Source organism: Oncorhynchus keta, chromosome 24, assembly GCF_023373465.1.
Source record: "Oncorhynchus keta strain PuntledgeMale-10-30-2019 chromosome 24, Oket_V2, whole genome shotgun sequence".
Taxonomy (NCBI): Eukaryota; Metazoa; Chordata; class Actinopteri; order Salmoniformes; family Salmonidae; genus Oncorhynchus; species Oncorhynchus keta.
In genome coordinates this window covers 33,766,765-33,794,519 of record NC_068444.1, presented here as the reverse complement: position 1 = coordinate 33,794,519, position 27,755 = coordinate 33,766,765, and the positions used below count along the sequence as shown (strand labels likewise).

Here is a 27,755-nt window from a genome sequence, read left to right as displayed (position 1 = left end):
ACAGCCACCCAATGAACTGCTCTTGATCTGACATGGCCTACAATAGGTTGATAGGGTTCATTGGTGCATCACCGTCCTGTGGGCCTCAGTCCTGCTGGCCACATTGACAGTTCAAACATTAGCAGGCCTGGCCAGGTCACTGACAATATTAAGAGGGATTAGCCGGCGCATTAAACCTAGGTTGGGATTAACTGTGGATCTGCTGCCTTGCTCAGGTGAGTAAACGGTCAACCTAATGGTGGACAAGCATTTTGGGACCTGGGATGACACAAAGGCTCAAAGGAGGTATCACACACATACTGTATGCTTAAAATGGTACCTGTGTCACTGGGGAAGATTTGACCCAAGATGTCTATCAGACGTGCATGTGGTGTGGAGCACTGGAAGCACCTGAGGCTGGCGGATCTCTGTAGTCAGTTTCATTGCAGGACTCTGGAGACGCACTGGGTCCACTGCATGGGGAAGTGACATCGGAGTTACAATCGTTAGCAGCCGCACACAAGCCTAAGATCACCATGCGCAATGCGAAGCGTGGGCTGAAGTGGTGTAAAGCTCACAGACTCTGGAGCAGTGGAAACGCGTTCTCTGCCGTGATTAATCCCGCTTCACCATCTGGCAGTCTAACAGATGAATCTGGGTTTGGCGGACGCCAGAAGAATGCTACCTGCCCCAATGCATAGTGCCAACTGTAAAGTTTGGTGGAGGAATAATGTTGTGTGGCTGTTTTTCATGGTCCGAACAAGGCCCCTTAGTTGCAGTGAAGGGAAATCTTAACTACAAAGATTGGAAAAAATCTGCATCAACAAATATAGTAATTTATAAGTATCATTTTATTCAGTGTAAAAAGTTAGTTCTTACAAAAATCACTAACAGATAGACCTTTTCACAGCCATGCGGAAACCATTTGCAATGATTGTAAACAAAGAAACAAATAAACACAACCAATATTGTCCCCAAACATTTGATATATTTACAAATTCAAGGAATTCTCTATCAAACTTTGATCACAGCACAAAATTACCATAATGATGAAAGGAAACCTCATTTTTATAGACACTATCAAAACATGTACAAATCCTACACTGCAACTTAATATGTATTACAAGGGCCAGTGTTAATCATTTCAACAATCTTAACAAACCAATGTTATTTGTATCCAAAATAAATCAAAAACGCAACTTAAGCCCCTCCATTCATAATTACAATTGAGAATTATTTCCCCAATAAAATAACTAATCACGTTATCAAATATATGTAGCACCATGATATAATGGCTGAATATAGAGGGTTTGTCGCATACAAAAAGAGACCCGTGTTAGTATTCAATGAACAGACACCACATTCTAGATTGACTCCCTAGCCCCTACCACCACGAGAAACCATGTTAGAGTCTGAAAAGATTTGGATAGGTGTAAGCAATATGGCTCAAATTCCACCAAGCTTACCAAAAGGGCAAAATGGAGGTATTACCATGTTTCTCATACCTATCAAATCTGTAGGAGATACTTTGGGTTAGGTGCTAGAGGTCAATTTAGTGGGCGGTAGCAAGACCAAAGACCATAACAGCAACAAACAAAAAGCTCAGTACAGGACCACAGAAAAACCTCACTATTCTGCATGCACTCTAACTTGATTGATCAGTGCACCCACTCCCAAATCAGCCCTTCAGATCTACACACTTCCTGAATTGCCCCTTGTACTTCCGAACAGACCGGATAGATGTGAGCTTATGTCATATTGCTTATACGCAACCTGTTCTTTCAGATATCTAAGAAGGATTCAGAAGTGACTAGATGGAGAGGCAAGGTGTTGACTTTGGATTGGGCTTCTAGGTGATATTGGGATATTCTTAACATACATTTCTAAGAATAAAGAAAGAGGCATAGTATCACTGAAAAAGTAGAAACCTTCAAAATGCAGAAAAGGTTTGCGGTGTTTGATTGTGCGTTAGGAATCATTTGGCTTATTTGGAAAGTAGCAGCAAAGTTAGTCTATAAACAGCAGTGTCATTTTCCTTACGGTGATAATGAAATTTGGTCAGTAAATTGGTCAGTAAATTGGTTAAGATGACCATCATCCTTTAATGCTATCTTCGTTCTCATCTAGTTAGTCAAAGTCTGCGCCAGATCGAATTTCATAAAGTGAATCACAAACAAAAAAGCAAATCCTGAACTCCAAACCTTTTACACATAAGGGTATAACGAGACACGACATTTTATTGCTCTGCTGGACATTGTATATAACCTTAATTAATATGATGAACAATTCAATCATAAATCAACAGAGAGGAAATGCATATTGGCAGAAACTATGAAACTATACATCCCTTGGAAAAAGAACACCACATGGAAACAACGAGGGTAACACATGCCTATCTACACAAAGCACGGCGTCAAACTGAAAGCTGATCCAAGGGATCTTAATTGTTACTGTTAGAACATTAAGACATGAATGGTTTATATAAAATACCTTACCAACCAACTGAACACAAGAAACCATATCAAAAAACGGGAGAAAACATTCAGACATGGACAAGAAGAAACTGTTTGTGAGCAAGTTGTTCCATTAAGACCTTTCTCTAAGTAACTTTACGCAATGTCGTTCTGTTTGATTTTAACCGTAATGTGCTTTGCTTGACCCTTGAAGACAAGAAAAAGCAAACATTTCCTGAGAAGTTAATCGTCAACCTTACTGGTATAGAGAGATTATAGCTAATTTCACAACTGCGACGATCACTGAGCTAGACCCATTTTTCTGTACTTGTCTATTTGGACACGGAGTGTACAAAGCATTACGGACACCTGCTCTTTCTACGACAGACTGACCTGGTGAACGCTATGATCCCTTATTGATGTCACTTGTTAAATCCACTTCAAATCAATGTAGATGAAGGGGAGCAGACAGGTTAAAGAAGGATTTTTAAGCCTTGAGACATGGATTGTGTATGTGTGCCATTCAGAGGGTGAATGGGCAAGACAGAAGATTTAAGTGCCTTTGAACGGAGTATGGTAGTAGGTACCAGGCACACTGGTTTGTGGGGTTCGGGGGCAACAACTCAGTATTAGGACGGTGTCCTTAAGGTTTTGTACACTCAGTGTATATAGCGTGTGGTTCTAACAGACCTAACTATTCTATTCTGATTATAGACCATAGCTCACAGTTGTCACAGTTATGCAATAGAATTTAGGTAAACTGATGTAAGTATAATATATTTTATGTATCTTAATATCACTTTAGGGTGTTATAGTTCATGGATGTGACATAGCAAAATAATACAGAAAACATTATTGCATATTATTCCATTTCGAGGACTACCTCAAATGTGCTATGTTAGAAATATTGGTGTTTGCGGTCTAGTCTTAAAGTCAAACATATGAGGATATAATTATTTTATTTGCATATGGTATATCAAGTTGCCCAAACCTGCATTTCAAATTTGAGACCCCATTAGGAATTCACAATGAGCCCCAACCCTGTCTCTATTTGACTGCCAAGCTCACCAGGAGGTAGTACAAAGATAGAAATGAAGTCTAGATACAGATGCGTCACCACTCAGTCAGTACCAGCTACAACACACAAGCAGATTCAGGAATTCAGGAGGATCTCCTCCAACCAATCAGGAATCGTATAAAAATGTATGACCTCTAATTGGTGAATAAAGAAGCCAATGGGAAAGGTTCTCCTGCTATAGCCTACTCCAATCTGATCCCATTGGTTTTATGTACGTACAGACTATCAACAAAGCCGTGTTTAATAAAAGACATTAACACGAACAATAAAGGTGTTATCCAGTGGCTCGGTTGAATACTTAACCAGTACGCATCAATATGGCTCTGAAATAAAGAACTACCCATACACAAGAGGAAAAACACCACTGAAATAAAATGACCGGTTTTGCATATCTCGGAAGTGATCCATGAAATGTAGCCTATATTGTTTTTCTGCCTGCTTTACAACATCATTTTAGGATTAAACTTTGCTTGATTACTAAAATCATTTATGTCTTTTAGGGCCAGACTTACTAAGTTTACACTTGTGTTCTTCGAGGAAAATAGGTTATGACAATATGGTAGAGTAAAATAAAGAGTATATCATGGTTTAGCTTTGTTTCTGGAGTTGTATCCTGTACTTGAAGAAAACAGATGCAAACGTTAGCTAAGTCCGGTCCTTCTATTCTAAAGCTGCTGACATGGTAAAGGGTGGTTCCAACAACCCAAAGAGACTGGTTGTTTGTTCCTGTAGTGCAATCTGTGACAGTGTTTATCTAGTGTATCCCAATAGACACATTAGCACCACCTAGTATGCATAGCCAATACTAAGTAGTACGCAAGTTACCCTATTAAGACACAAACACCATCTAGGTTTGAGAGTGTCAGTCCTATCACACCAGCAAGGTTTCGGATTTATACAACATCTATTCAAAACCCACTCTCGTCAAATCACAATTCTTAATATCTATATAGTTCTATATTGAACAGTCACATCTATGAATATGTATCCTCATAATATCTACACCACTCCCGACGGTATCTCCCCCCCCCCAAAAGAGAGGTTGATAACAAATCAGCGTTGAAGTCAAAATAACAACAACCCCACAATTTAAAGGGCAGAAACAAACAAAAAACAGAAACTTTACAAATATCAACTGAAAACTTCAAGTACTATTAACAAATAAAAAGCAAGTCCACCTGGCAAAATGTTTGAAAAATAATAATAATCATCCTGCTTTATACAACTTGTTCCCTCCCTCTCAAGACCGAGTGAAATTAAATCCCGCCACGTGCGGCTAGCCTTCTTACCTGAAAGAAATAAACCAAGGTCTGGCTCAGAAATATCTGTCACAGTTAGTCCAGGTGACTGTGTGTTTGGGCCCCAAGTTTTGAGTCAGAGATCCTGCCTAGCAGGGTGGGGGAGAGAGACTACCCAAATGAGAGGCTTCTGTTTCTGGGCATCCAGAGCTCCAATGCCCCCTAGATAGATGCATTTATGGAGGAAGAGAGAGAGAGCCACAGTCGTATCCAATCATCCAGGGAATTGGGATTTTAAATCAGATTGTCCAGGTATCATAAGAGGCCTCTTCTGGGCCAGTGGCTTTGGGAAGTGTCCAGTTACCCGTTAGCCTTGTTCATATGGTATGTCTGTCTCAGTGAATGAGTGACTATCTATCAGAGCGCCAGGGTTTGAGGCTGTAGCTGCTCAGAAGGGTACTCGCCCCTGGGTGGTTTTGGGGAGCCCCAAGTAGCTTAATTTGTGGGTGAAGGTTGGGGTTTCAGGGCGTGAAGTCACTCAGTGTTTTGTACCCCAGTAGCATTCTCTCCTGATTGGGGTGTAAGAAACTGGCATCTCTGGATTTTTTTTTAAGAGCACTCCATGCTCCCTGCCCTGTTGTTCTCATCTTGGTTTAAAGATGTCTTATCCTAGTTGGGGGGGGTGTAAGAGGTTCCCCCTGGCCTCCCAGGCCTAGCCCGAGGCCCTTGTCCCCTGGATGATCATGGCTCCTGTTTAATGTAGTAGCTGCCCGAGCCGTTGCTCTCCTGATCTGAGATGCCCTGGGAGAAGGTGAACTCATCCACCTCAGCCGGCTCCTCCTTCAGACGCAACAGAGACTCTGGAGAGCAGGAGAGAGAGGGGGAGAGCGTGTTAGCCAAATTGAGGGTTTGATGAATCTCAAAATTATAGGCAAAACTCTTTCCAGCATACCAAGACAAGGCATTCATTTTTCAACTCCAAGAGAACACAAAAGCAAAACAATTTTTATTCACAAAACCCTTTGCAACACAGGAACAGCTGACTTAATACCTAGCCTTCCATTTGAGCCTGCAGTTCCAGTAATATGAACAGACGTACACAGTAAATCATATTAACACTTTTGCTCACCTAATACGCATCATGAGATGGGAGGAGAAAATTACATTTTTCACATTAACACTTCCACTTCAATAACATGACACAGAAATAGCTCAAATAGATTTTTCATTCTTGCAGTTGCATCCGACACACAGGGATCACACATGAAGGTCAGGACCTAGAGTGGATGAGGACTGGCCCCTGTTACCGCCCTGTGTATGTGTGGAGGTCTCAGTTGTTATTCATTGTTAGTGTGTTACCTGGTTTGTGGGTGTGGTGGTGGTGGGTGCGGGGCCGGGGGACCATAGTGGGGCCCTGGCTGGAGTAAGGGGGCGGACTCTGCTCTTCCTCCTCCCCTGATAGGCTCCTCCTCCTGCCTGCCTGACTGAAGGGCCGTCGACCAACCGGAATCTTCCGCTCTAGACACCAAGTCAGACTCAGGTAAGCTACCAGGGGTGTTTTCAGGATGCTAGCGCTCCCAACAGTATAGATTTTAATGTTTGGTTGCACAGTGTTGCTTTATATGTATTTTGAAAAATCTAGTAAATGCATTAATTTATTCATCATAGATAATATTGTGTGTATTAGGCAAAGGCCTAGACAACTACATGCTTTAATGAGATTACATAACATGTACATATTCCAAGTCCTTTCATATAATATTTCAAAACACGAATCACCAGGCCCCAATTAATTATTTTGTTGCAAAACCTTTCAAACGGTTCCAAGAATGATCTCTGTTCCATTATGAAACGTTCTAGAACCTTACATAATCTGAATACACCCCAGGTAAGCTACCAGGTAAGCCAGACTCAAGTAAATCAGCTAGAGTTGGTGGTGTGTGTGACCGTGTCTGCACATATCCCCGCTAAACCACTCCCTGAGGTGTAAAACAAGCTGTGTTTGGACCGTCACACCTGGTGTTACAAGCACGTTCCCCACATCTTTGGCTTTTACCCCGAGTGCCAGTTTCCTTTCATGTGACTCATGCCAACCAATCAGAACCCAAGGAACAGACAAGAAAGAAAAAAACTAACCAATAAGAGAAAGGGTAGATAGATTGACCCCACCAGAGTGTGGACCAACGGAAGGAGGAAAAGAGGAAAGAAGTGATAACTCACTTTTCTTTTGGCCTTTGTACTGTTGGGCTTTCTTCTTCTGCTTAGGTACAGCAGGTGGGATTTCTCTGGCCACTGAAATGACATAAATTAGCAGTAAATAAACAGTTGTCTATTGTTTTACTGACACAAAGGTACATTTCTGCCTGTTAGTTTGGGACTAGGGTGTAAAACCGGTAACCGGTATCCCGATATTTCCCCACCAAGCTCTTTCAGGTTTCCTGAGAAAGAAAATGAAAGGTACCATGGACCAATAATATACTAATTCTATGTCTCACTAACGCAAAAATATTAAACACGTACGTCCAAATAGCTGCATGAAACAGACAAACATACTCTCTGGCTTCATTGATAAATCAAACCAGTCATCACAACGCTAGCAGCCTACCATATTTACTCAACATAAAGTTCACAATTAAAAAAAAAACACTTGGCTTTTATACATTTAATTGCTGACTATCATGTGTAGGTTACATGCGACCTCTCATTACAGTCGGAAAATGTCCATCTTACATTCACAAATCTCCAAACTAGCTGTGTGGCACTGGCAGAGGTTCAACATGTGCTAGTCTACTCGCTGTTAACAAAACAGCAGCTACACTGGGTCTGAAATAGACATTTACAACATTGTTCCATGATATTAAAACTGAAAAGGCGGGAGTTACATCGGGCTTACGAGTCAAATTTGCCAGAAATTGATCAACCACTCCGCTACGCATAGTGTTGAATGTCCTCTACTTGCTCATTTGTTTGTTCAGCGGCGAATCATATTTATTCCCTGTGACAAAGTCACCACAATAAGTCGGTTAGCATTGAGTAAAAACAGCCACAACCCTCCCAAATTCCCCCTGATAGCCAAGTGGAAGGGGAGAGAAAAGGACAAACAAGCATATTTCAGCCAAAGGTATGATATTTCACCAGTCGGCCAACAGTGGTTCATCAACGAAATAGGGCGGTGACAGAGAACTTCTGAGTTATTAAATGGCAACAAATACAGTACATCAAGACACCATTATATTCATGTGTATATATTTCTCCATTTACAGTGTATTATCAGGTCAGATTTTTTCGCTGGTATTACATGTTCTTTTAAGCTAGAGATGTGGGGTTTTTTTGTTGCAAGAGCTGCGTCTCGATCCGAGCTTTATGTCTCCTAGATATAGGACAGACAATTCAAAACCATATGATCTATTTTTGGACTGTCTTTTTTTGCCATTTATGAATGTGTTTGTGGGATTTGGAACTAAAGACCCCCCTCCCCATAAACTCTAGAGAATTAATAGCATTTCTGTTTTGAACAGGAACACCGGGATGCCGCAGGTGTGTTTGCAATTTTCCTGGGAAGGAAAATACTAAACCCAATTTGGGACTCCAATGGAATGTTATCGAGTAATTGGCAACATATCACTGGAATCTAATCCAATCCATCAACGAGAACCTAAGGGTAGAGTTTGGTTTATGTCTGAGCATGTTAGTGTGTTATATTTGGGTAGAACTATAGTGCTTGATCTCACTCTGTGCGGCGGGGGGCTGTAGCTGGTAGCCGGTCAGCTGACACCAGCCCACGGGGTAGAGGTCAGGTGATTGGCAGTCCACCCATTGGTCGTACTCATCCTCCCAGCCGTCAAAGTGGATGCGCAACAGGCGGTGGACGATCCGAGTCACTGTGGCAACACACACCAGCCTGGGATCCATCAGGTCCACGGCCTCCAGCTTCATGCCCTGGCGGAACCCGTGGTTTGGAACATCCTGGGCAGGGGCAACAAGATAGCGGAGGCAAGGAGGAGAGATATTCTTAGGTTAAAATGCTCAATCCAGTGTTTTTTCCATTACAATTTTGAAGCACTTTCTTACAACAAAGATGTACAGTGGGTATTGTAAGTACCCCCCTTGGATTCCTTCACATTTTATTGTGTTACAAAGACCTGGGAATTTATGCCTTTCCTACGGACTTCTCAGTATTTGGTATTCAGACTTACTTTATTCAGTCACGTAACATGCTCTGCAGGTGTGGCTACCTTGCACGCTCTGAATAAACTTCATACAACCGTTGAAAACCCTCCCACTTGCTGGCCAACAGATTTCCTCGTGGAGTTTTCAGTACATTTATCTTAAGACATCCCTTTAAATACATTGTACCTTTCGTCGACAGACTAGAATATACAGAGAAAACAGGTTCAGAATATTAGGGATCAATGAAAGAAAGCCATCTAAATATATGCATATTCATCTACGTTTCATTTTTAAGGTTATTTTAGATTATTTAAAGTAAGTATTTATGAATCTGGTTTGGAGAGACTTCACACACGGAAGAAGAAAAAAATGAGGTTAGATTCATACAGAAAATTGCAGCATTGAGTTCTTCAACTCGTGGTAATGTTGGAAGATTAGTCTACGTCAAATGATAATAGGGATTATAATAGGGAGAATAGTGTATAATCTTAGGCTATACCCTCCTCGTTTAATGCCTCCTCGTTTATTGCCTGCACTAACCATGGAACTGTGTGATGACACAGCCAAGTATTATGCCACACTGTTACGGCTTGGCCTGTGCTCCGATTTAATTAGCCTACATGTCTTTTTTTCTTGTATTATCAACTGTTACTAATGATCCTCAGCAATAAAATCACACAGCCGTGACAATGTTTACAGAGGAAGCAAATGAAAGTAAACGAAACAATCTAATTAAATTAAATGATAACGTAGACTAACTGAAGGGAACCAACAGTAAATTGGCAGTTGAATATATGTGGTTATTAGGCCTACTAATAGTGACTAATATTTAACATGATAGAAACAGGAAACAGAGAAAGTCGGGGTAGCCTGTCATTAAGACATTCGAGAGTGCACATCCCTGGATGCCAGTTAAAAGGCTGTACAATTTAAATTCTACATAATGGCACAGTATTTCATCAACTTTACAGCGGGAAAGATATGTTGATATGGTTCAGTTTGCTGCCATATGACTGGTTTCACGTGTCTCCAACGATCATAAGGTCCATTTTTTTTTATAATTCCCTTATCCAAACTGATTACTCATTTAACCTAGCTCTTATCAATAGCTCTTATCAAGTTGTACATTACAGTGTATAGAGAACGGTATTACTTCTTTCGGAGGAAAATTAAGTAGATGTTTTTTCTCACTTGGAACCGGCAGGTTCGCTACACCTTATTCAGGGTTTCCTCGTGCATAAAGGTGGTGGAAATATTGGGAAATGAAGTCAAGGTCAGAATACTGTAGACACCTCCGCCACACCTTCATTTATCTGATCTCCACCCCAAACCAATAGCGGGTGAACAGCACGCTATCCTCATGCTTAAGTTCAAGGTCAGAACACATGGAGAGAGAAAAGTGCATGAAGGGATTAACATTCCATTTACGCTCGCTTAACTCAGGTGGAAATCCCCCTATGAGATTTCCACACCTGGATAGTTTAATACTTGCTTATTATTCTTTTCAAAATTCTTCCAAGCTCTGTCAAGGTGTTGGGACTCATGACTAGACAGTGATTTTAAGTCTCGCCATAGATTCTCAAGCAGATTTAAGTCACAACTGTAACTTGGCTCCTCCTCAGGAACATTCGCTGTCGTCATGGTAAGCAACTCCAGTGTAGTTTTAGGTTATTGTCCTGCTGAAATGGGAATTCCTCATACTGTGTCTGGTGTAAAGCAGACTGAAGCAGGTTTCCTCTAGGATTTTAGCTGTGCTTAGCTACATCATGTTTATTTTTATCCTGAAACAGTCTTTGCTGATATCAAGCATACCCATACCATGATGCAGCCACCACCATTTCAGCCAAAAAGTTTATTCCTTTGCCGTTTTGTAATATTGCTTTAGTGCCCTGTTGCATGCAGGATGCATATTCAGTATATATTTTTTTCATACTTCTTGTCTTTTTGGTCATTATTGTGGCGTCACAACAATGTTTTTGATCCTCATCAGTTTCCTCCTATCGCAGCCATTGAACTCTGTAGCCGTTTTAATATCACCAATGGCCTCATGGTAACATCCCTGAGCAGTTTCCTTCCTGTCCTGCACCTCATTTCAGAAGAACAACTGTGTCTTTGATGTGTCTGAGTGGTTTAATAATTATTAACTTGACCATGCTTAAAGTGACATTCGATGTCTGATTTGCTATTGTTACCCATCAACCAATCACTGCCCTTCTTTGAGACTTTCGAAAAGCTCCCTGGTCTTTGTAGTTGAAATAATGTCATGCCTATTATTTCACACAAAGTGAGTCCATGTAACTTATGTGATTTGTTTAACCAAGTTTTACTCCTGAACTAATTTAGGCTTGCCTAAACAATGGGGTGAATACTTACGAAACGACTATATTTGAGTAATTTTGTTTTAATTAATTTGTGAAAATGTGTAGAATGTTCTTTTCACTTTGACATTATGGAGTATTTTGTGAAGAACACAAATGACATAATTCAATCCCACTTTGTAATGCAACAAAACGTGGAAGAAAATCCAAGGGGGTTGGATACTTATAATACCCAATGTATGCAACCGAAACCTATCAACATATTTTTTTTATTTGTACATTTCATGTGATCATAGAAGAACAAAACGCATGTTGGCATCGCTTTGTCATTACACAGAACTACAGGACCGGGCGAAACAACAAAACAACAAATCCACGATGTCAGGAATCAGTCCTACCTTGTTAAAGAGCTTCACAGGAGCGGCTATTGAACTCGTTTCTCTGAGGTAGTCAAACCATTTAAATGGCAGTTTAGTGTACCCTGTGGGGCAAAGTCAGTGGTAAGGCTGGGTTAACATATAACCCCCGACCAGAGAGAAGGAAAGGAAGAGGAAGGAAAACTACCTTAGTATCTCTTTGTCCCAATAGTTTTTATCTAAATGAGACTATCCTTAATTAAATAAACAATGGTTGAATGAAAAAAAATTCAAATCGGAGTGAAGTAATGTTGTAGTCTGTGAAAGGAAAAGGGGCTATAGAAATGTACCTCTAGGGGGCGTGAGTTCAATGTAGTTGATTCCACAGAAGCCAGCAGGGAAGATGGAGGGAGAAGTGGAGTGGTAGCAAAACCAGTCTGAGCCATCAGCTGCCTCCGACCCGTCGATGGCGATCATGAGGTACCCGTCTGCCAACACCTGAGACACAATTAAACATCAAGACAAGATGTATACAACGGAACACCTGAAACAGACAGCAAACATCCAGACGTATACAACTCAACACCTGAAACAGACAGCAAACATCCAGACGTATACAACTCAACACCGGAAACAGGTTACAGGGGACTGAAGATAACATGGAATCCCCAATCCAGGGGTACCAACAGTGGAGAAGTATGATTGGGCTAAATGCCCCTTGAATTTGCCCTTTATGAAAGTTTTCCATTGGTAACAATCCAAACTGTTGCCATAACTTTCTTACAGTGGCTACATATATAGCTGAGGGGTGAGACAGTTACCTTTCTTACTGTGGCTACACATATAGCTGAGGGGTGAGACAGTTACCTTTCTTACTGTGGCTACATATATAGCTGAGGGGTGAAACAATTACCTTTCTTACTGTGGCTACATATATAGCTGAGGGGTGAAACAGTTACCTTTCTTACTGTGGCTACACATATAGCTGAGGGGTGAGACAGTTACCTTTCTTACTGTGGCTACATATATAGCTGAGGGGTGAAACAGTTACCTTTCTTACTGTGGCTACATATATAGCTGAGGGGTGAAACAGTTACCTTTCTTACTGTGGCTACACATATAGCTGAGGGGTGAGACAGTTACCTTTCTTACTGTGGCTACATATATAGCTGAGGGGTGAAACAGTTACCTTTCTTACTGTGGCTACACATATAGCTGAGGGGTGAGACAGTTACCTTTCTTACAGTGGCTACACATATAGCTGAGGGGTGAAACAGTTACCTTTCTTACTGTGGCTACATATATAGCTGAGGGGTGAAACAGTTACCTTTCTTACTGTGGCTACATATATAGCTGAGGGGTGAAACAGTTACCTTTCTTACTGTGGCTACACATATAGCTGAGGGGTGAGACAGTTACCTTTCTTACAGTGGCTACACATATAGCTGAGGGGTGAAACAGTTACCTTTCTTACTGTGGCTACACATATAGCTGAGGGGTGAGACAGTTACCTTTCTTACAGTGGCTACACATATAGCTGAGGGTGAAACAGTTACCTTTCTTACTGTGGCTACACATATAGCTGAGGGTGAGACAGTTACCTTTCTTACAGTGGCTACACATATAGCTGAGGGTGAGACAGTTACCTTTCTTACTGTGGCTACACATATAGCTGAGGGTGAGACAGTTACCTTTCTTACAGTGGCTACACATATAGCTGAGGGTGAAACAGTTACCTTTCTTACTGTGGCTACACATATAGCTGAGGGGTGAGACAGTTACCTTTCTTACAGTGGCTACACATATAGCTGAGGGGTGAGACAGTTACCTTTCTTACTGTGGCTACACATATAGCTGAGGGGTGAGACAGTTACCTTTCTTACAGTGGCTACACATATAGCTGAGGGGTGAGACAGTTACCTTTCTTACTGTGGCTACACATATAGCTGAGGGGTGAGACAGTTACCTTTCTTACAGTGGCTACACATATAGCTGAGGGGTGAGACAGTTACCTTTCTTACTGTGGCTACACATATAGCTGAGGGGTGAGACAGTTACCTTTCTTACAGTGGCTACACATATAGCTGAGAGGTTTAGAGGGTCAATGGCCTCGAGTTTCATCCCGTCCTTGAACCATTCACCACTCTGGTCCACATCCTTCACCTGAGGAGACATCAGACACATTCTTCATTCCGGATCCATATATAGGAAAATATCAATAGAAACCACAGAGGAACAAAGACTTGGGCCACTGTAACTCCACTTGGCGTATTACATTACCTTGGCAAACAGCGGGGCGGGGGCGTCCATCTGACCATCGATTTTCTTTGACACATCTGAAAACAATCATTGCCGTCAGAGCCAGAAAACAAACACATTGGAGTAACCAACTAACTAACTAACTAGGCCTAACTCACTAACAACTTAAACTACCCAAACCAACTAACTTGACTGACCGGATCGTTTGAAGCGGTGTCCGATGCTCCGTGACCATCCGATGGCGTGTATGAGCGGGGAGTACATATGACACCAGAAGTCGTCGGAGCTCTCCTCGTAGACGAGCCTCAGCCTTCCCCCGATCACCTGCTCCACCAGAGCCACCCGAGTTCGGCACAGGTGCGACTTATCCACCACCTCCACTCGCATCAGCTTCTTAAAAGGGAACTGCATGTTCTCATGGACCTGGTTGAAAGGGGAATGAAAGGTGTTTAGAGCAGGGACTGGAAACAAAATGATTTCTTTAACTATTTAATTCTGAACAGAACCACACATTTTTTTCCCCTCACTGTTCCGACCAGCAAAATAAAATTCTGAACCAGTTCAAAACAAATATTGTTCATTTCTGTTCCTTTAACCTGTGAAAATTGAACGTTTACATTTTTTTTTTACATTTAGCTCATTAAATTACTACACCAATCAATGCGGATAGAGTAGCTTGCTATGGAGCGGGCAAGCTAGTTGTTCACATACGTAATGGACAGACAAGTGTAGGGTATGAGATACGACTGAAATTGTGCGGTTGGGGAGAGAGCGGAGGAGGAGGCTTGGCTTGAAGCGCTGGGAATCTTGTTATGACATGCATTACCTGAATTAGGACCACAGAATATAGCCCATCTACGGAAGAGAGGCTTCTATGGAGGAACTTTGAACGGAGTAGGTATAACACTGGACCAGAGCTAGCTAACAAGCTTGTGTGTGCAGTGCGGCACCAGAACTAAAAACACGTATTGCCTTTTTGTAGCTAATAAATCCAATGTGAAATGTGATAACGATACTATCCTTAACTAGCATGGAAATTCTGAAATTATTAATTGTTCTAAAAATTCCATTGTTCTAAAATTGACAAAATAAAAATCCTCAGCAATCTACACACAATAACCCATAATGACAACGTGAAAACAGGTTTAGACATTTTTGCTAATTTATTACAAGAAAAAAAGAAAGTATTCAGACGCTTTACTTATGAGATTCGAAATTGAGCCCAGGTGCATCCTGTTTCCATTGACCATCCTTGAGATGTATCTACAACTTGATTGATTGGACATGATTTGGAAAGGCACACACCTGGCTATATAAGGTCCCACAGTTGACAGTGCACGTCAGAGCAAAAACCAAGCCATGAGGTGGAAGGAATTGTTTGTAGAGCTCCGAGACAGGATTGTGTCGAGGCACATGTCTGGGGAAGGGTACCAAAAGAATTCTGCAGCATTAAAGGTCCCCAAGAACACAGTGGCCTCCATCAGTCTTAAATGAAAGAAGTTTGGAACCACCAAGACTCTTCCTCGAGCTGGCTGCCCAGCCAAACTGAGCAATCTGGGGAGGAGGGCCTTGGTCAGGGAGGTGACCAAGAACTTGATGGTCACTCTGACAGAGCTCTAGAGTTTCTCTGTGGAGAAAGGACAACCATCTCTGCAGCACTCCACCAATCAGGCCTTTATGGTCGTGACCAGACGGAAGCCACTCCTCAGTAAAAGGCACATGACAGCCCGCTTAGAGTTTGCCAAAAGGCACCTAAAGACTTACAGGGGGCGAAGGCTCACCCAACAGGACCACGGCGCTAAGCACACAGCCAAGGCAACGCAGAAGTGGCTTCGGGACAAGTCTCTGAATGTCCTTGAGTGGCTCAGTCAGGGCCCGGAATTGAACCCGATTGAACATTTCTGGAGACCTGAAAATAGCTGTGCAGCAATGCTCCCCATCCAACCTGACAGAGCATGAGAGCATCTGCAGAGAACGGAAGAAACCCCCCAAATACAGGTGTGCCAAGCTCGTAGTGTCATACTCAAGAAGACAAGGCTGTAATCGCTGCCAATGTGCTTCAACAAAGTACTGAGTAAAGGGTCTGAATACTTACGTAAATGTGATATTTCATTATTTAATTTCTTATATTAGCAACAATTTATGAAACCTTTTTTGCTTTGACATTATGAGGTATTGTGTGTAGATTGATGAGGGGAAAAAACAACAATCAATTTTAGAATAAGCTTGTAACCTAACAAAATGTGTAAAAAGTCAAGGGGTCTGAATAAAAGTCAAGGGGTCTTCCCGAAAGCACTATATGTAAAAGAAGAACATTATAAACCGGTTTCGTGCTTTTAAAAAATAACGGTTTTGTACCGGAGCAGTAGAGGTCACTTTCATTCCCTGTTCCGTTTCTGTTCCTTGAAAAATGTACATTATTTTCCAGTTTTTGGTTCTGTTCCCTAAACCGGTTTCAACCCCTGGTTTAGAGTGGGAGCTTTTAAAGCTCTATTTTTTTATTTAACCTTTATTTAACCAGGTAGGTCAGTTGAGAACAAGTTCTCATTTACAACTGCGACCTGGCCAAGATAAAGCAAAGCAGTGCAACAAAAAAACAACAGAGTTACACATGGGATAAACAAAAGTACAGTCAATAACACAATAGAAATATATATATATAAAGTGTGTGCAAATGGAGTAAGGAGGTAAGGCAATAAATACACCATAGTAGCGAAGTAATTTCAATTTAGCAAATTAACACTGGAGTGATAGATGTGCAGATGATGATGATGTGCAAGTAGAAATACTGGTGTGCTTAGGCTATCATCCTTGCCTCTGCGGCTCGTAATTATGAGATCTTACCTTAGCAGCAAAGTCTGGTGGCAGCGTCTTGGCTCCAGTGAGTCGCTTCACAAGAAAAGCTTTCCAGTTAGAGTACTTATTCTGTATCGCTGAGAGAGAACACAAAAACATATCCTCCATCAGTCTATCGACCTGGTTTTTCACCTTCTGTTAGTGAATGTGTGACTATTTGATCAAAGGCAAGTTCAAAGCGTATTACTATGATCCTTATTAGAGCGATGCTTACATTTGGGAGGTACGAGGGGTTTCCCACTGGAGGCGCACCACCCCACGGGGTGGATCTCTGGAACGCAGAGGTTACACCAGAAGTCCCTGATGGTGTCGTTGTCAAAACCCTCGTACCGCAGCAGAGCCTTGAACCCTTGGGAAGAGAACAAAACAGAGAGACAACAGATAAAACAGAATGTTTCACGTGACATCGTGACAACCTCATACCGTGCATTCTTCTAAGAGGAATACCTTATACAAGTATAGTCTGATCATAGTGACAAAAAGCCGCGTAATACTTCTATTGTACCCCAGGTACAATTTGTATAAAATCCTCCATGTGTTTAGATGTATTCTTACCTGCAAGTTTGACGATCCCTGCTATCCAGTAGACTTTAGTAGAGAGGTTAGTATCGGAGTTGAGCACCTCCACCCTCACTCCTTCAGCTAGGTCTCCCCAGCACATACCCATAGGGACCTAAGTCACAGAGAAATATTTCAATTTAACACGACTTCGTATTATTTCCCACAAGGGACAATTGTTTTGATCAAAACAAGTGTGATTTACAGATGTATAACCTTAGCATCTGTAATAGACTATTTGAATGTCTGGCTATTGTTTAAACGTACGTGCTTGAAGCAGCTGACTGGTGCTCCAACCAGGTTATTGCTACAGATGTATCTTCCCCAGTCAAAGCATTCAACAGGAACTACTGTAGGGGAGAAGGAACAAGGTCAACATCACATGTTCACAATACTGGGTCAAGAAAATACAGAGAACGTGTATTCTTTTGACTGAAATAACTTTCCATTCAAGGTCATTCTTCTCCATTACAACAATATGAGAGACTGTATGCTTGGTCTACTGTGGGACTCACCTGCTTTTGATTTAGCCAGGTTTTGTTGTTGTTGACTTGCTTGGTACTGGGCGTAAGCTGCCAACTTCGCCATGAGAGGCTGTTTCTGTAACACCTTGGCCTTTTTCGTAGGTGGTTTACCCTTCGAGTAAAAAGCACATAACAATTACAATAAAGAATGAAAATAGGTAAATATGTTCACAAATTTTACTGATGCTTTCTTGCATTTCCAAAGGAAATACAGTGGGGCAAAAAAGTATTTAGTCAGCCACCAATTGTGCAAGTTCTCCCACTTAAAAAGATGAGAGAGGCCTGTAATTTTCATCATAGGTACACTTCAACTATGACAGACAAAATGAGAAGAAATAAAATCCAGAAAAATCACATTGTAGGATTTTTAATGAATTTATTTGCAAATTATGGTGGAAAATAAGATACCAAAAGTTTATCTCAATACTTTGTTATATACACTTTTTTGGTAATGACAGAGGTCAAACGTTTTCTGTAAGTCTTCACAAGGTTTTCACACACTGTTGCTGGTATTTTGGCCCATTCCTCCATGCAGATCTCCTCTAGAGCAGTGATGTTTTGGGGCTGTTGCTGGGCAACACGGACTTTCAACTCCCTCCAAAGATTTTCTAAGGGGTTGAGATCTGGAGACTGGCTAGGCCACTCCAGGACCTTGAAATGCTTCTTACGAAGCCACTCCTTCGTTGCCAAGGCGGTGTGTTTGGGATCATTGTCATGCTGAAAGACCCAGCCACGTTTCATCTTCAATGCCCTTGCTGATGGAAGGAGGTTTTCACTCAAAATACATGGCAGTCGTCCTGGTCCCTTTGCAGAAAAACAGCCCCAAAGCATGATGTTTCCACCCCCATGCTTCACAGTAGGATGTTTCTACCCCCATGCTTCACAGTAGGTATGATGTTCTTTGGATGCAACTCAGCATTCTTTGTCCTCCAAACACAACGAGTTGAGTTTTTACCAAAAAGTTCTACTTTGGTTTCATCTGACATTCCCCCAATCTTCTTCTGGGTCATCCAAATGCTCTCTAGCAAACTTCAGACGGGCTTGGACATGTACTGGCTTAAGCAGGGGGGACACGTCTGGCACTGCAGGATTTGAGTCCCTGACGGCATAGTGTATTACTGATGGTAAGCTTTGTTACTTTGGTCCCAGCTCTCTGCAGGTCATTCACTAGGTCCCCCCATGTGGTTCTGGGATTTTTGCTCACCGTTCTTGTGATCATTTTGACCCCATGGGGTGAGATCTTGCGTGGAGCCCCAGATCGAGGGAGATAATCAGTGGTCTTGTATGTCTTCCATTTCTTAATTATTGCTCCCACAGTTGATTTCTTCAAACCAAGCTGCTTACCTATTGCAGATTCAGTCTTCCCAGCCTGGTGCAGGTCTACAATTTTGTTTCTGGTGTCCTTTGACAGCTCTTTGGTCTTGGCCATAGTGGAGTTTGGAGTGTGACTGTTTGAGGTTGTGGACAGGTGTCGTTTATACTGATAACAAACAGGTGCCATTAACTAATACAGGTAACGAGTGGAGGACAGAGGAGCCTCTTAAAGAAGAAGTTACAGGTCTGTGAGAGCCAGAAATCTTGCTTGTTTGTAGGTGACCAAATACTTATTTTCCACCATAATTTGCAAATACATTTTTTTTTTAATCCTACAATGTGATTTTCTGGATTTTTTTTCTCATTTTGTCTGTCATTATTGAAGTGTACCTATGATGAAAATTACAGGCCTCTCATCTTTTTAAGTGGGAGAACTTGCACAATTGGTGGCTGTCTAAATACTTTTTTGCCCCACTGTTTAAGAAAATATTCTCATTCTACCATTTGGCTAAAACAAAATGCATAGCATAGTTGGGCATATCATGGTTACCTGGAGTCTAGCCATTATACTGGCTTTTTTAGAGTTGGAGGAATAACTTCTAGAGCAGGAGACGCTGCAGAAGCGTTTAGTTTTGGAGTAGAAGGCGTCTCGCACTCCAACCATCCCACACATCTCACAGGTGGCTGGGGAACAGAGGCAACACATAAACATTCCCAGGAAACTCATAATACAGCAGGAAATTCCAATTAATTCAAAGTAATGTATTCTTTTATCAGTTCTTCTTCTCAGTTGCAGGCCGGGATCCATGCTAATACACACTCTATAGTCTAACCTCAATCACAGGCAGCCATTTAATTCACAATGTCTTCCACAAGCCCCATCCACCAATCCCAAACCTGCTTTGTGCGATCACCCCAGAGTGACACTGACTGACCCATAGATATTCCTGAACAATTTCGATCGATATCTTCAGATTCTATATCAATATTTATCCGTACTGACCCATGCCAGCCTTGCCGTCGGGATAGGTGTAAACCTGTCCATTGTTCTTGATGATAGGCAGGCTGGCAGGGATGGAGGGCACCTCGTCCTCACTGTCCTCCGAGCTGGAGCTACTGGTGCTCTCCTCACTGCAGCTATCGTACCCATCAAACATACCGAACGAGTCCTGGCGCTTACGCTCCGAACGCGGGGTGCGCTCAGCCTGGAAGGAGCAGAGAGAGGGAGTGAATGACACCAACTGTACAGTGAGAGGGTGTGTGAGTGAGTCTATAATGTTGTGCTAGATTTTTGTGGAGAGCAAGACTAAGAGATCTATCATTCATTATCATGACTTTGTTTTTTCTTTCAAAAAGTAAGTCATTACAACTTTCGTAACCACATGTTTTATTGTGGCATAGTCATAATACAATATTGTCTTAAAAACTGGTATACTTGGAAACTGGGTATGGTAAACTATGTGATTCAACAGTCGCACTGATATGTGAGAGATACAGATAGTTATATGGCTATGCATATGTACATGGCTACCGGCATCAATGAGATGAGAAACAACATCCATACCAATAGAGCTAACGTTAATAGTATGAGATAACATTTTACTGAGCAATGACTGAGTCTTAGCCACATAGTTAGCATACATAATAGCAATTACCTTCCTATACAACTACAAAGCCGTCTCAGAGTGTGCATTAATTTAACACTTCCTCTTCTGCATATGACAGTAACGTTACTGTAAATGATTTCCCCATGCTCTGTTTCGCACTACGTTACTGGCTAGCTATTTATAATGTTCTAGTTAGTACACTTAGCTGGCTAAGTAACTAACCGACTTGTGTAGATTGAATGTGAGAGCTGAGGCCTTAGCATATCTGTTAATCCAGTTCTACCATAGCGTTAGTTAGCTAGCCAGACTTAGCTAGCTAACGTTGGCTAGTTACAAGACCGCTTGCAATAAATTATTTCAATAAACGAGTAGACCTTTATCGTGTAAAAAACGAATAAAGCATCCATATATTCACTTTCCAAATCAGGGCTATTGGATATTATCTAGCATGTTTGGTGATTCAATCAGCTGTTCTTACTACAATCTGATAACAACGAAGGGGGGGCGCTAGCTAGCTAAAGACGTTAGCTAACGTAGCTAGCTACACAACAAGTCGGAAGCGGACGGACCATATCGGAGAAATTAACTCACCAAATTCCTTGTGTTCTCCATCAGCCCTTCATAAAGCTAGCTATGGTATTTTATTATTGTCTAAATTGGCTACAATAGTAAAACCCCCCCAAAAAAGGGAGGTTTATTAGCTTCAGAAAGCTAAACTCGGAGCCTGAAAATATCAGGATATCAACAAAAACACAATGTATCGAAAGCGCACGCGCGAGTTTAACCCACTTTGCTGTGATTGGTCAGAGTTGAACGAGAGTTGTAGAAAACAAAACAGACCATCCCTATTGTCATGTAAATGATTTACCCTCCTTCCAGTTAAATTACCACAATCTTTGATCACAAAAGTAAAATGATCAAAGTAAACTGGCAAAGGGTTCCGATTCAAGATTCAATTTAAAATGACTTTGTAGTGTACTTTGAAATCAAATCAGAAAACCCTTAACTCTTAATTCTTTCTCACAACATAAACATCTGAAGCACAATATTACAGAGGCGTACATTTGCATTTCCATACAGATAGAAAATAAGTGAAAACCAAACAACACAATCCAAACATTAGCCACAATTACCTACAGTGCCTTCAGAAAGTATTCACACCCCTAGACTTTTTCTACATTTTTGTTGTGTTACAGCCTGAATTTAAAATGGATTACATTTAGATTTTGTGTCACTGGCCTACATACAAATTAATACAAAATGAAAAGCTGAAATGTCGTATTCAACCCGATTGTTATGTCAAGCCTAAATAAGTTCATGAGTAAAAAGTTCCTTAACAAGTCACATAAGTTGCATGGACTCACTCTGTGTGCAATAATAGTGGTTAACATGACATTGAACGATGACCTCATCTCTGTACCCCACAAAATACAATGATCTGTAAGGTCCCTCTGTCGAGCAGTGAATTTCAAACACAGATTCAACCAGAAAGACCAGGGAGGTTTTCCAATACCTCGCAAAGAAGGGCACCTATTGATAAAACCTGGTTAATAAAATACCTGTATTTATGGTCAAGATGTTTGAAAAGAGTATTTTGATTTGAAATTATATTGTAAATTGGAATGGTAGAGTTGTCTTTCATGGAGTTGTCTTTCATGGAGTTGCAGAATTGTATGGGAAGGTCTGCTCAATCCAAGATTAAAACCAATTTATTACAGCATTACCCCCAAAATGGAGGAGGCAGGTGGCAGCGGGAGGAGGTACAGTAGGGAACTGGTCTGTCTGCCCAATATAAAGGATCAAAAATGGCAGAGGAATAAAAATATTCTTAAAAAGTACACCAGTTTCATTTGAGGACCAGGATGTTGACAGCTGTGCCATACCGATTGCAAAATAGATTTATAGTTCAGGGTTTCTGTTAGGAAAATGTGGCGCCAGACATTTGACCGGCAGCATTTTAATTTACCAGACATTTGGAAAATGTACCGGACCCATAGGCATTGTGTGTGTAACCTGATTAGTGCATCTACCCATGGTGCTCAGAATGACAAAAATCACATTTAGTTTATGGTAATTCATCTTAACAGAACATGCAAGTTGAGGATTCAACGATGTGCGGTCCTTCTTACCGAATCCTGATGCGCACTTTGAAGATGTTACGATAACTGTCCACATGGACTTTTCCTCAGCCAACAAGACGAGCAACAAAGAGCAAAATACCTAGCCTTTCAATCTACTATCCCCCATAGTCCAAAAGTTGACCTATTCTAATATCATATTCCAAACAGACTCTGGGACAGTTGTGGGACAATAAATCCCAAATTTATTCAACTAGTAGGCCTAGGTTAATTTTTTTTTAAAGTTAAAAAGCAATGTCTGATGCAACTGATCAGAACTTTTAGCTTAAAAATGTTGAGAAACTATACTGAACAAAAATATATACGCAACATGTAAAGCGTGTGCCATGTTTCATGAGCTGAAATAAAAGATCCCAGAAATGTTTCATACACACAAAAACCTTGTTTCTTTAAACATTTGGGAACAAATGTGTTTATATCCCTGTTAGTGAGCATTTCTCCTTTGCCAAGACAATCCATTCACCTGACAGGTGTGGCATATCAAGAAGCTGATTAAACAGCATGATCATTACACAGGAAACATGCAGTCTCTCCTTCACTGCAGCCGAGGTGAGTAAGACATTTAAACGTGTTAACCCTCGCAAGGCTGCAGGCCCAGACGGCATCCCCAGCCGCGCCCTCAGAGCATGCGCAGACCAGCTGGCCGGTGTGTTTACGGACATATTCAATCAATCCCTATACCAGTCTGCTGTCTCCACATGCTTCAAGAGGGCCACCATTGTTCCTGTTCCCAAGAAAGCTAAGGTAACTGAGCTAAACGACTACCGCCCCGTAGCACTCACTTCCGTGCTTTGTGAGACTAGTCAAGGACCGTATCACCTCCACCCGACCTGACACCCTAGACCCACTCCAATTTGCTTACCGCCCAAATAGGTCCACAGACGATGCAATCTCATCCACACTGCACACTGCCCTAACCCATCTGGACAAGAGGAATACCTATGTGAAAATGCTGTTCATCGACTACAGCTCGGCATTCAACACCATAGTACCCTCCAAGCTCGTCATCAAGCTCGAGACCCTGGGTCTCGACCCCGCCCTGTGCAACTGGGTACTGGACTTCCTGACGGGCCGCCCCCAGGTGGTGAGGGTAGGCAACAACATCTCCTCCCCGCTGATCCTCAACACTGGGGCCCCACAAGGGTGCGTTCTGAGCCCTCTCCTGTACTCCCTGTTCACCCACGACTGCGTGGCCACGCACGCTCCAACTCAATCATCAAGTTTGCGGACGACACAACAGTGGTAGGCTTGATTACCAACAACGACGAGACGGCCTACAGGGAGGAGGTGAGGGCCCTCGGAGTGTGGTGTCAGGAAAATAACCTCACACTCAACGTCAACAAAACTAAGGAGATGATTGTGGACTTCAGGAAACAGCAGAGGGAACACCCCCCTATCCACATCAATGGAACAGTAGTGGAGAGGGTAGCAAGTTTGAAGTTCCTCGGCATACACATCACAGACAAACTGAATTGGTCCACTCACACAGACAGCATTGTGAAGAAGGCGCAGCAGCGCCGCTTCAACCCCAGGAGGATGAAGAAATTCGGCTTGTCACCAAAAGCACTCACAAACTTCTACAGATGCACAATCGAGAGCATCCTGGCGGGCTGTATCACCGCCTGGTACGGCAACTGCTCCGCCCTCAACCGTAAGGCTCTCCAGAGGGTAGTGAAGTCTGCACAACGCATCACCGGGGGCAAACTACCTGCCCTCCAGGACACCTACACCACCCGATGTTACAGGAAGGCCATAAAGATCATCAAGGACATCAACCACCCAAGCCACTGCCTGTTCACCCCGCTATCATCCAGAAGGCGAGGTCAGTACAGGTGCATCAAAGCTGGGACCGAGAGACTGAAAAACAGCTTCTATCTCAATGCCATCAGACTGTTAAACAGCCACCACTAACATTGAGTGGCTGCTGCCAACACACTGACACTGACTCAACTCCAGCCACTTTAATAATGGGAATTGATGGGAAATGATGTAAATATATCACTAGCCACTTTAAACAATGCTACCTTATATAATGTTACTTACCCTACATTATTCATCTCATATGCATACGTATATACTGTACTCTATATCATCGACTGCATCCTTATGTAATACATGTATCACTAGCCACTTTAACTATGCCACTTTGTTTACATACTCATCTCATATGTATATACTGTACTCGATACCATCTACTGTATCTTGCCTATGCTGCTCTGTACCATCACTCATTCATATATCCTTATGTACATATTCTTTAACCCCTTACACTGTGTATAAGACAGTAGTTTTGGAATTGTTAGTTAGATTACTTGAAGGTTATTACTGCATTGTCGGAACTAGAAGCACAAGCATTTCGCTACACTCGCATTAACATCTGCTAACCATGTGTATGTGACAAATAAAATTTGATTTGATTTCAGCTGTAGAGTACACTGAGCCAGAGTGGGTGTAGCTGCACAGTTTGGCCAGCAGGGGTCTCCACTAAGCAACATATGTCAGGCGGTCAAAGTCATCCAGGACTTCTTCTCTCCACACCTGCCTGCTGGGTTGACTCCAGCTAAGCTGCACTCGATGACCTGGAATGGTAGGCTGAGGAAGTCACTCCTAAAAGGGGCATGAGAGAAGAAAAGACAAACCATTAGCCAAATAGCTAACAGCTATTAGAGTAACAGCTTTCATCTATTATTTATTACATTTGCAATACAACGAGGAGTGCTGGAATTTCTTGGAAACAAAATTATTTATTTCAGAGCCGTAACCTCATAACCCTGACCTCTCACCTCATACTTCGTGGACTGTCCCTGGGTTGTTCAATATTGTCTCCAAAGTCGACATAGTGGAGGTCCACCAAGCCAGAGCCCATCACCCCCAGGAGCCTCGCCCTGTTCCAGGTGCTATAGTCCGGGTACGGAGCAGCCGCAATGTCCCCCACCATGAAGATCTCCACTCGGTGCTCCTGGAGCCATCACACATAGGGCTCAACACTAAAGTTCAACACTATAGAAACATATTGTGTTTCTCTGTGATGGAGAATAAAATAATAGAGTCAGCTCTAGACACCATTCTATTTCAGTGGTTCATTGTAGATGGAATCTAGAAAGTCATGTTCATGAGGGCACACAACAGAAAACATTTAGCAAAATAAAATATTTAGCAACACACAACATGTAGCAACAGAAAATATTTAGCAAAAAAAAATAAAAAATGAGCGCATTTATAGGAAAATACCAAATAGTTCCTCCTTGTTTCAATCCATTTGTCTGTTTGGTGTCTATAGAACACAAGCAAGGTATGACTGACCTGCCGGGTTCCTTTGCTGTTGAAGCGGCTCATCTCGACAATAAGTTTGTCCAGCCCTAGAATCTGGATCCAGAAGTGGTGGGGGTTCTCTGACGTTGACTCATGCACTTCCAGGTGCTCATCTGTCTGGAAGCTCAGGTCTGGACTGGGAACTGGACAGGACAAGAGAAAGGGAGATTTGAGCGAAAATATCAACATGCACACCATTGCATTGTGGTGCAGAGAAAAGGAAAACTCATTCCGTAGTCAATGATTTTTGACTAAATGTTTAGTATCAATGACAGCGCACCTGTATTAATCTCAGTATTGTACAGCCAATTTCAAATGGGTACAACTTTTCAAAAAGCCACATTTTCAGAACTTCTAAACCTACTTTAGAATTTGAAAACCTCTGATAGGGAGCCAGGTGAGACGATTTCATCCTCCTCCATCTCCTCCTCTCGTGCCTCTCTATCCAGCTGTAACTCCTCTCCTGCTGCCATTAGCCTGGAACAGCCCCGCTTCCTTCACCCTGAAAGATCGTGGAGCCTCCTCCGGCTTCAGCTCCTGTGTGGGTTTTTATTTCAGTTACCTCTGAACTTTGTAGTAACAGAGTAGGGTCCACACACCCAGATGCTCTTATACATACAGTGGGTTCCTACAATATTGACACCATTGGTGAATTAGAACAATAATGACTGTATACAATCTAATACTATGCTACAGTATATTGTAAGCAAAAAAAGGGGAAATTATATTATTTTATACTAGTACAATTGCTCAGAAAAATAGATTGTTTTAAGTATTTTTTTATAGGGGTGATTTAAGATTGACACCCCTAAAGATTCTTATAAATAAAGTAGTCAAAAATGTCGATTTGGTTCCATATTCTTAGTATGTAATGACTACAAATTTACGGATAATCCTGAATGAATGAAAAACCTAAAGAGCATTCCAGAGCATTAGTTATTGTTTCTGTTCTATATGGTACCAGGGAGAGATGGTTCCAGTTTGGAGTCAGAGGGACAGACACTGGTACAATGAAAACTGTTGACACAGCAGATGCTGTCTGCTATGTATTATAGGTATCGTTCATCCAGATCTTAACCTTGTTACCCGTTCTATATATCTGTTGTTGGTCATGTAGGTTGAAAGGGGTGTATCTTGGCTATAAAAGACCCTTGTACTTTTGTCTCGGGGCTCTTAACGATTTATCTGAGCGTGAATTGTCGACCAGCCATGACCAGTCATCATTATCGTAGACCACTCAATCGATTCACTTTATATGTGTACGTTGTATTGACCTGCTCCCTTGTTAATAAGTGATTAAATATTTAGTTTAAGTATAACTCTGACTTGTGCAATAAGTTTGTCTCTCCTCATTTGATAGTAAAGAAATGAACCACCACAGGGTCACTGATCATACCCCCAAGGCATGCTAACCTCTCCTGTTATTGGTGATGGTGAGAGGTTAGCATGTCTTTTCAAAATGTCTCTAAACCCACGTGTGTTCTGACTCTGGCCCAAACAATCGGTTTCTGGGACCAATCAGATGGTCTAGAATGTATTTCCATTCTAGATATCGTAGGGGAGGTACTCAGAACCAGACTCATTAGACTCAGATC

General features: G+C 41.9%; 2 protein-coding genes across 3 annotated transcripts; both read right to left on the bottom strand.

Moving 5' to 3' along the window:
* Positions 1-812: 812 nt before the first annotated feature.
* Positions 813-21,500, bottom strand: LOC118357422 (MBT domain-containing protein 1-like). Of its 2 annotated transcripts, XM_035734499.2 has the most exons (17): positions 21,302-21,497; positions 20,107-20,308; positions 19,654-19,787; positions 17,781-17,901; positions 17,533-17,615; positions 17,263-17,380; positions 16,922-17,056; positions 16,696-16,784; positions 14,049-14,274; positions 13,873-13,928; positions 13,651-13,755; positions 11,943-12,090; positions 11,635-11,717; positions 8,480-8,714; positions 6,969-7,040; positions 6,108-6,266; positions 813-5,608 (listed from the first exon to the last, which is right to left on the bottom strand). In XM_035734499.2, exons 1-17 carry the CDS (start codon positions 21,320-21,322, stop codon positions 5,490-5,492), a joined length of 2,106 nt encoding a protein of 701 aa, XP_035590392.1. In that variant the 5' UTR covers positions 21,323-21,497; the 3' UTR covers positions 813-5,489. The 2 variants fall into 2 exon arrangements, with proteins under 2 accessions (XP_035590392.1, XP_035590393.1); XM_035734500.2 differs by lacking the exon at positions 6,108-6,266 and having other exon boundaries at positions 21,302-21,500.
* A 3,196-nt stretch (positions 21,501-24,696) lies between these two features.
* LOC118399222 (tudor and KH domain-containing protein-like) lies at positions 24,697-26,712 on the bottom strand. The gene is made up of 4 exons (XM_035795125.2): positions 26,525-26,712; positions 26,152-26,303; positions 25,632-25,807; positions 24,697-25,455 (listed from the first exon to the last, which is right to left on the bottom strand). Exons 2-4 carry the CDS (start codon positions 26,182-26,184, stop codon positions 25,347-25,349), a joined length of 318 nt encoding a protein of 105 aa, XP_035651018.1. The 5' UTR covers positions 26,185-26,303; positions 26,525-26,712; the 3' UTR covers positions 24,697-25,346.
* Positions 26,713-27,755: the final 1,043 nt, after the last annotated feature.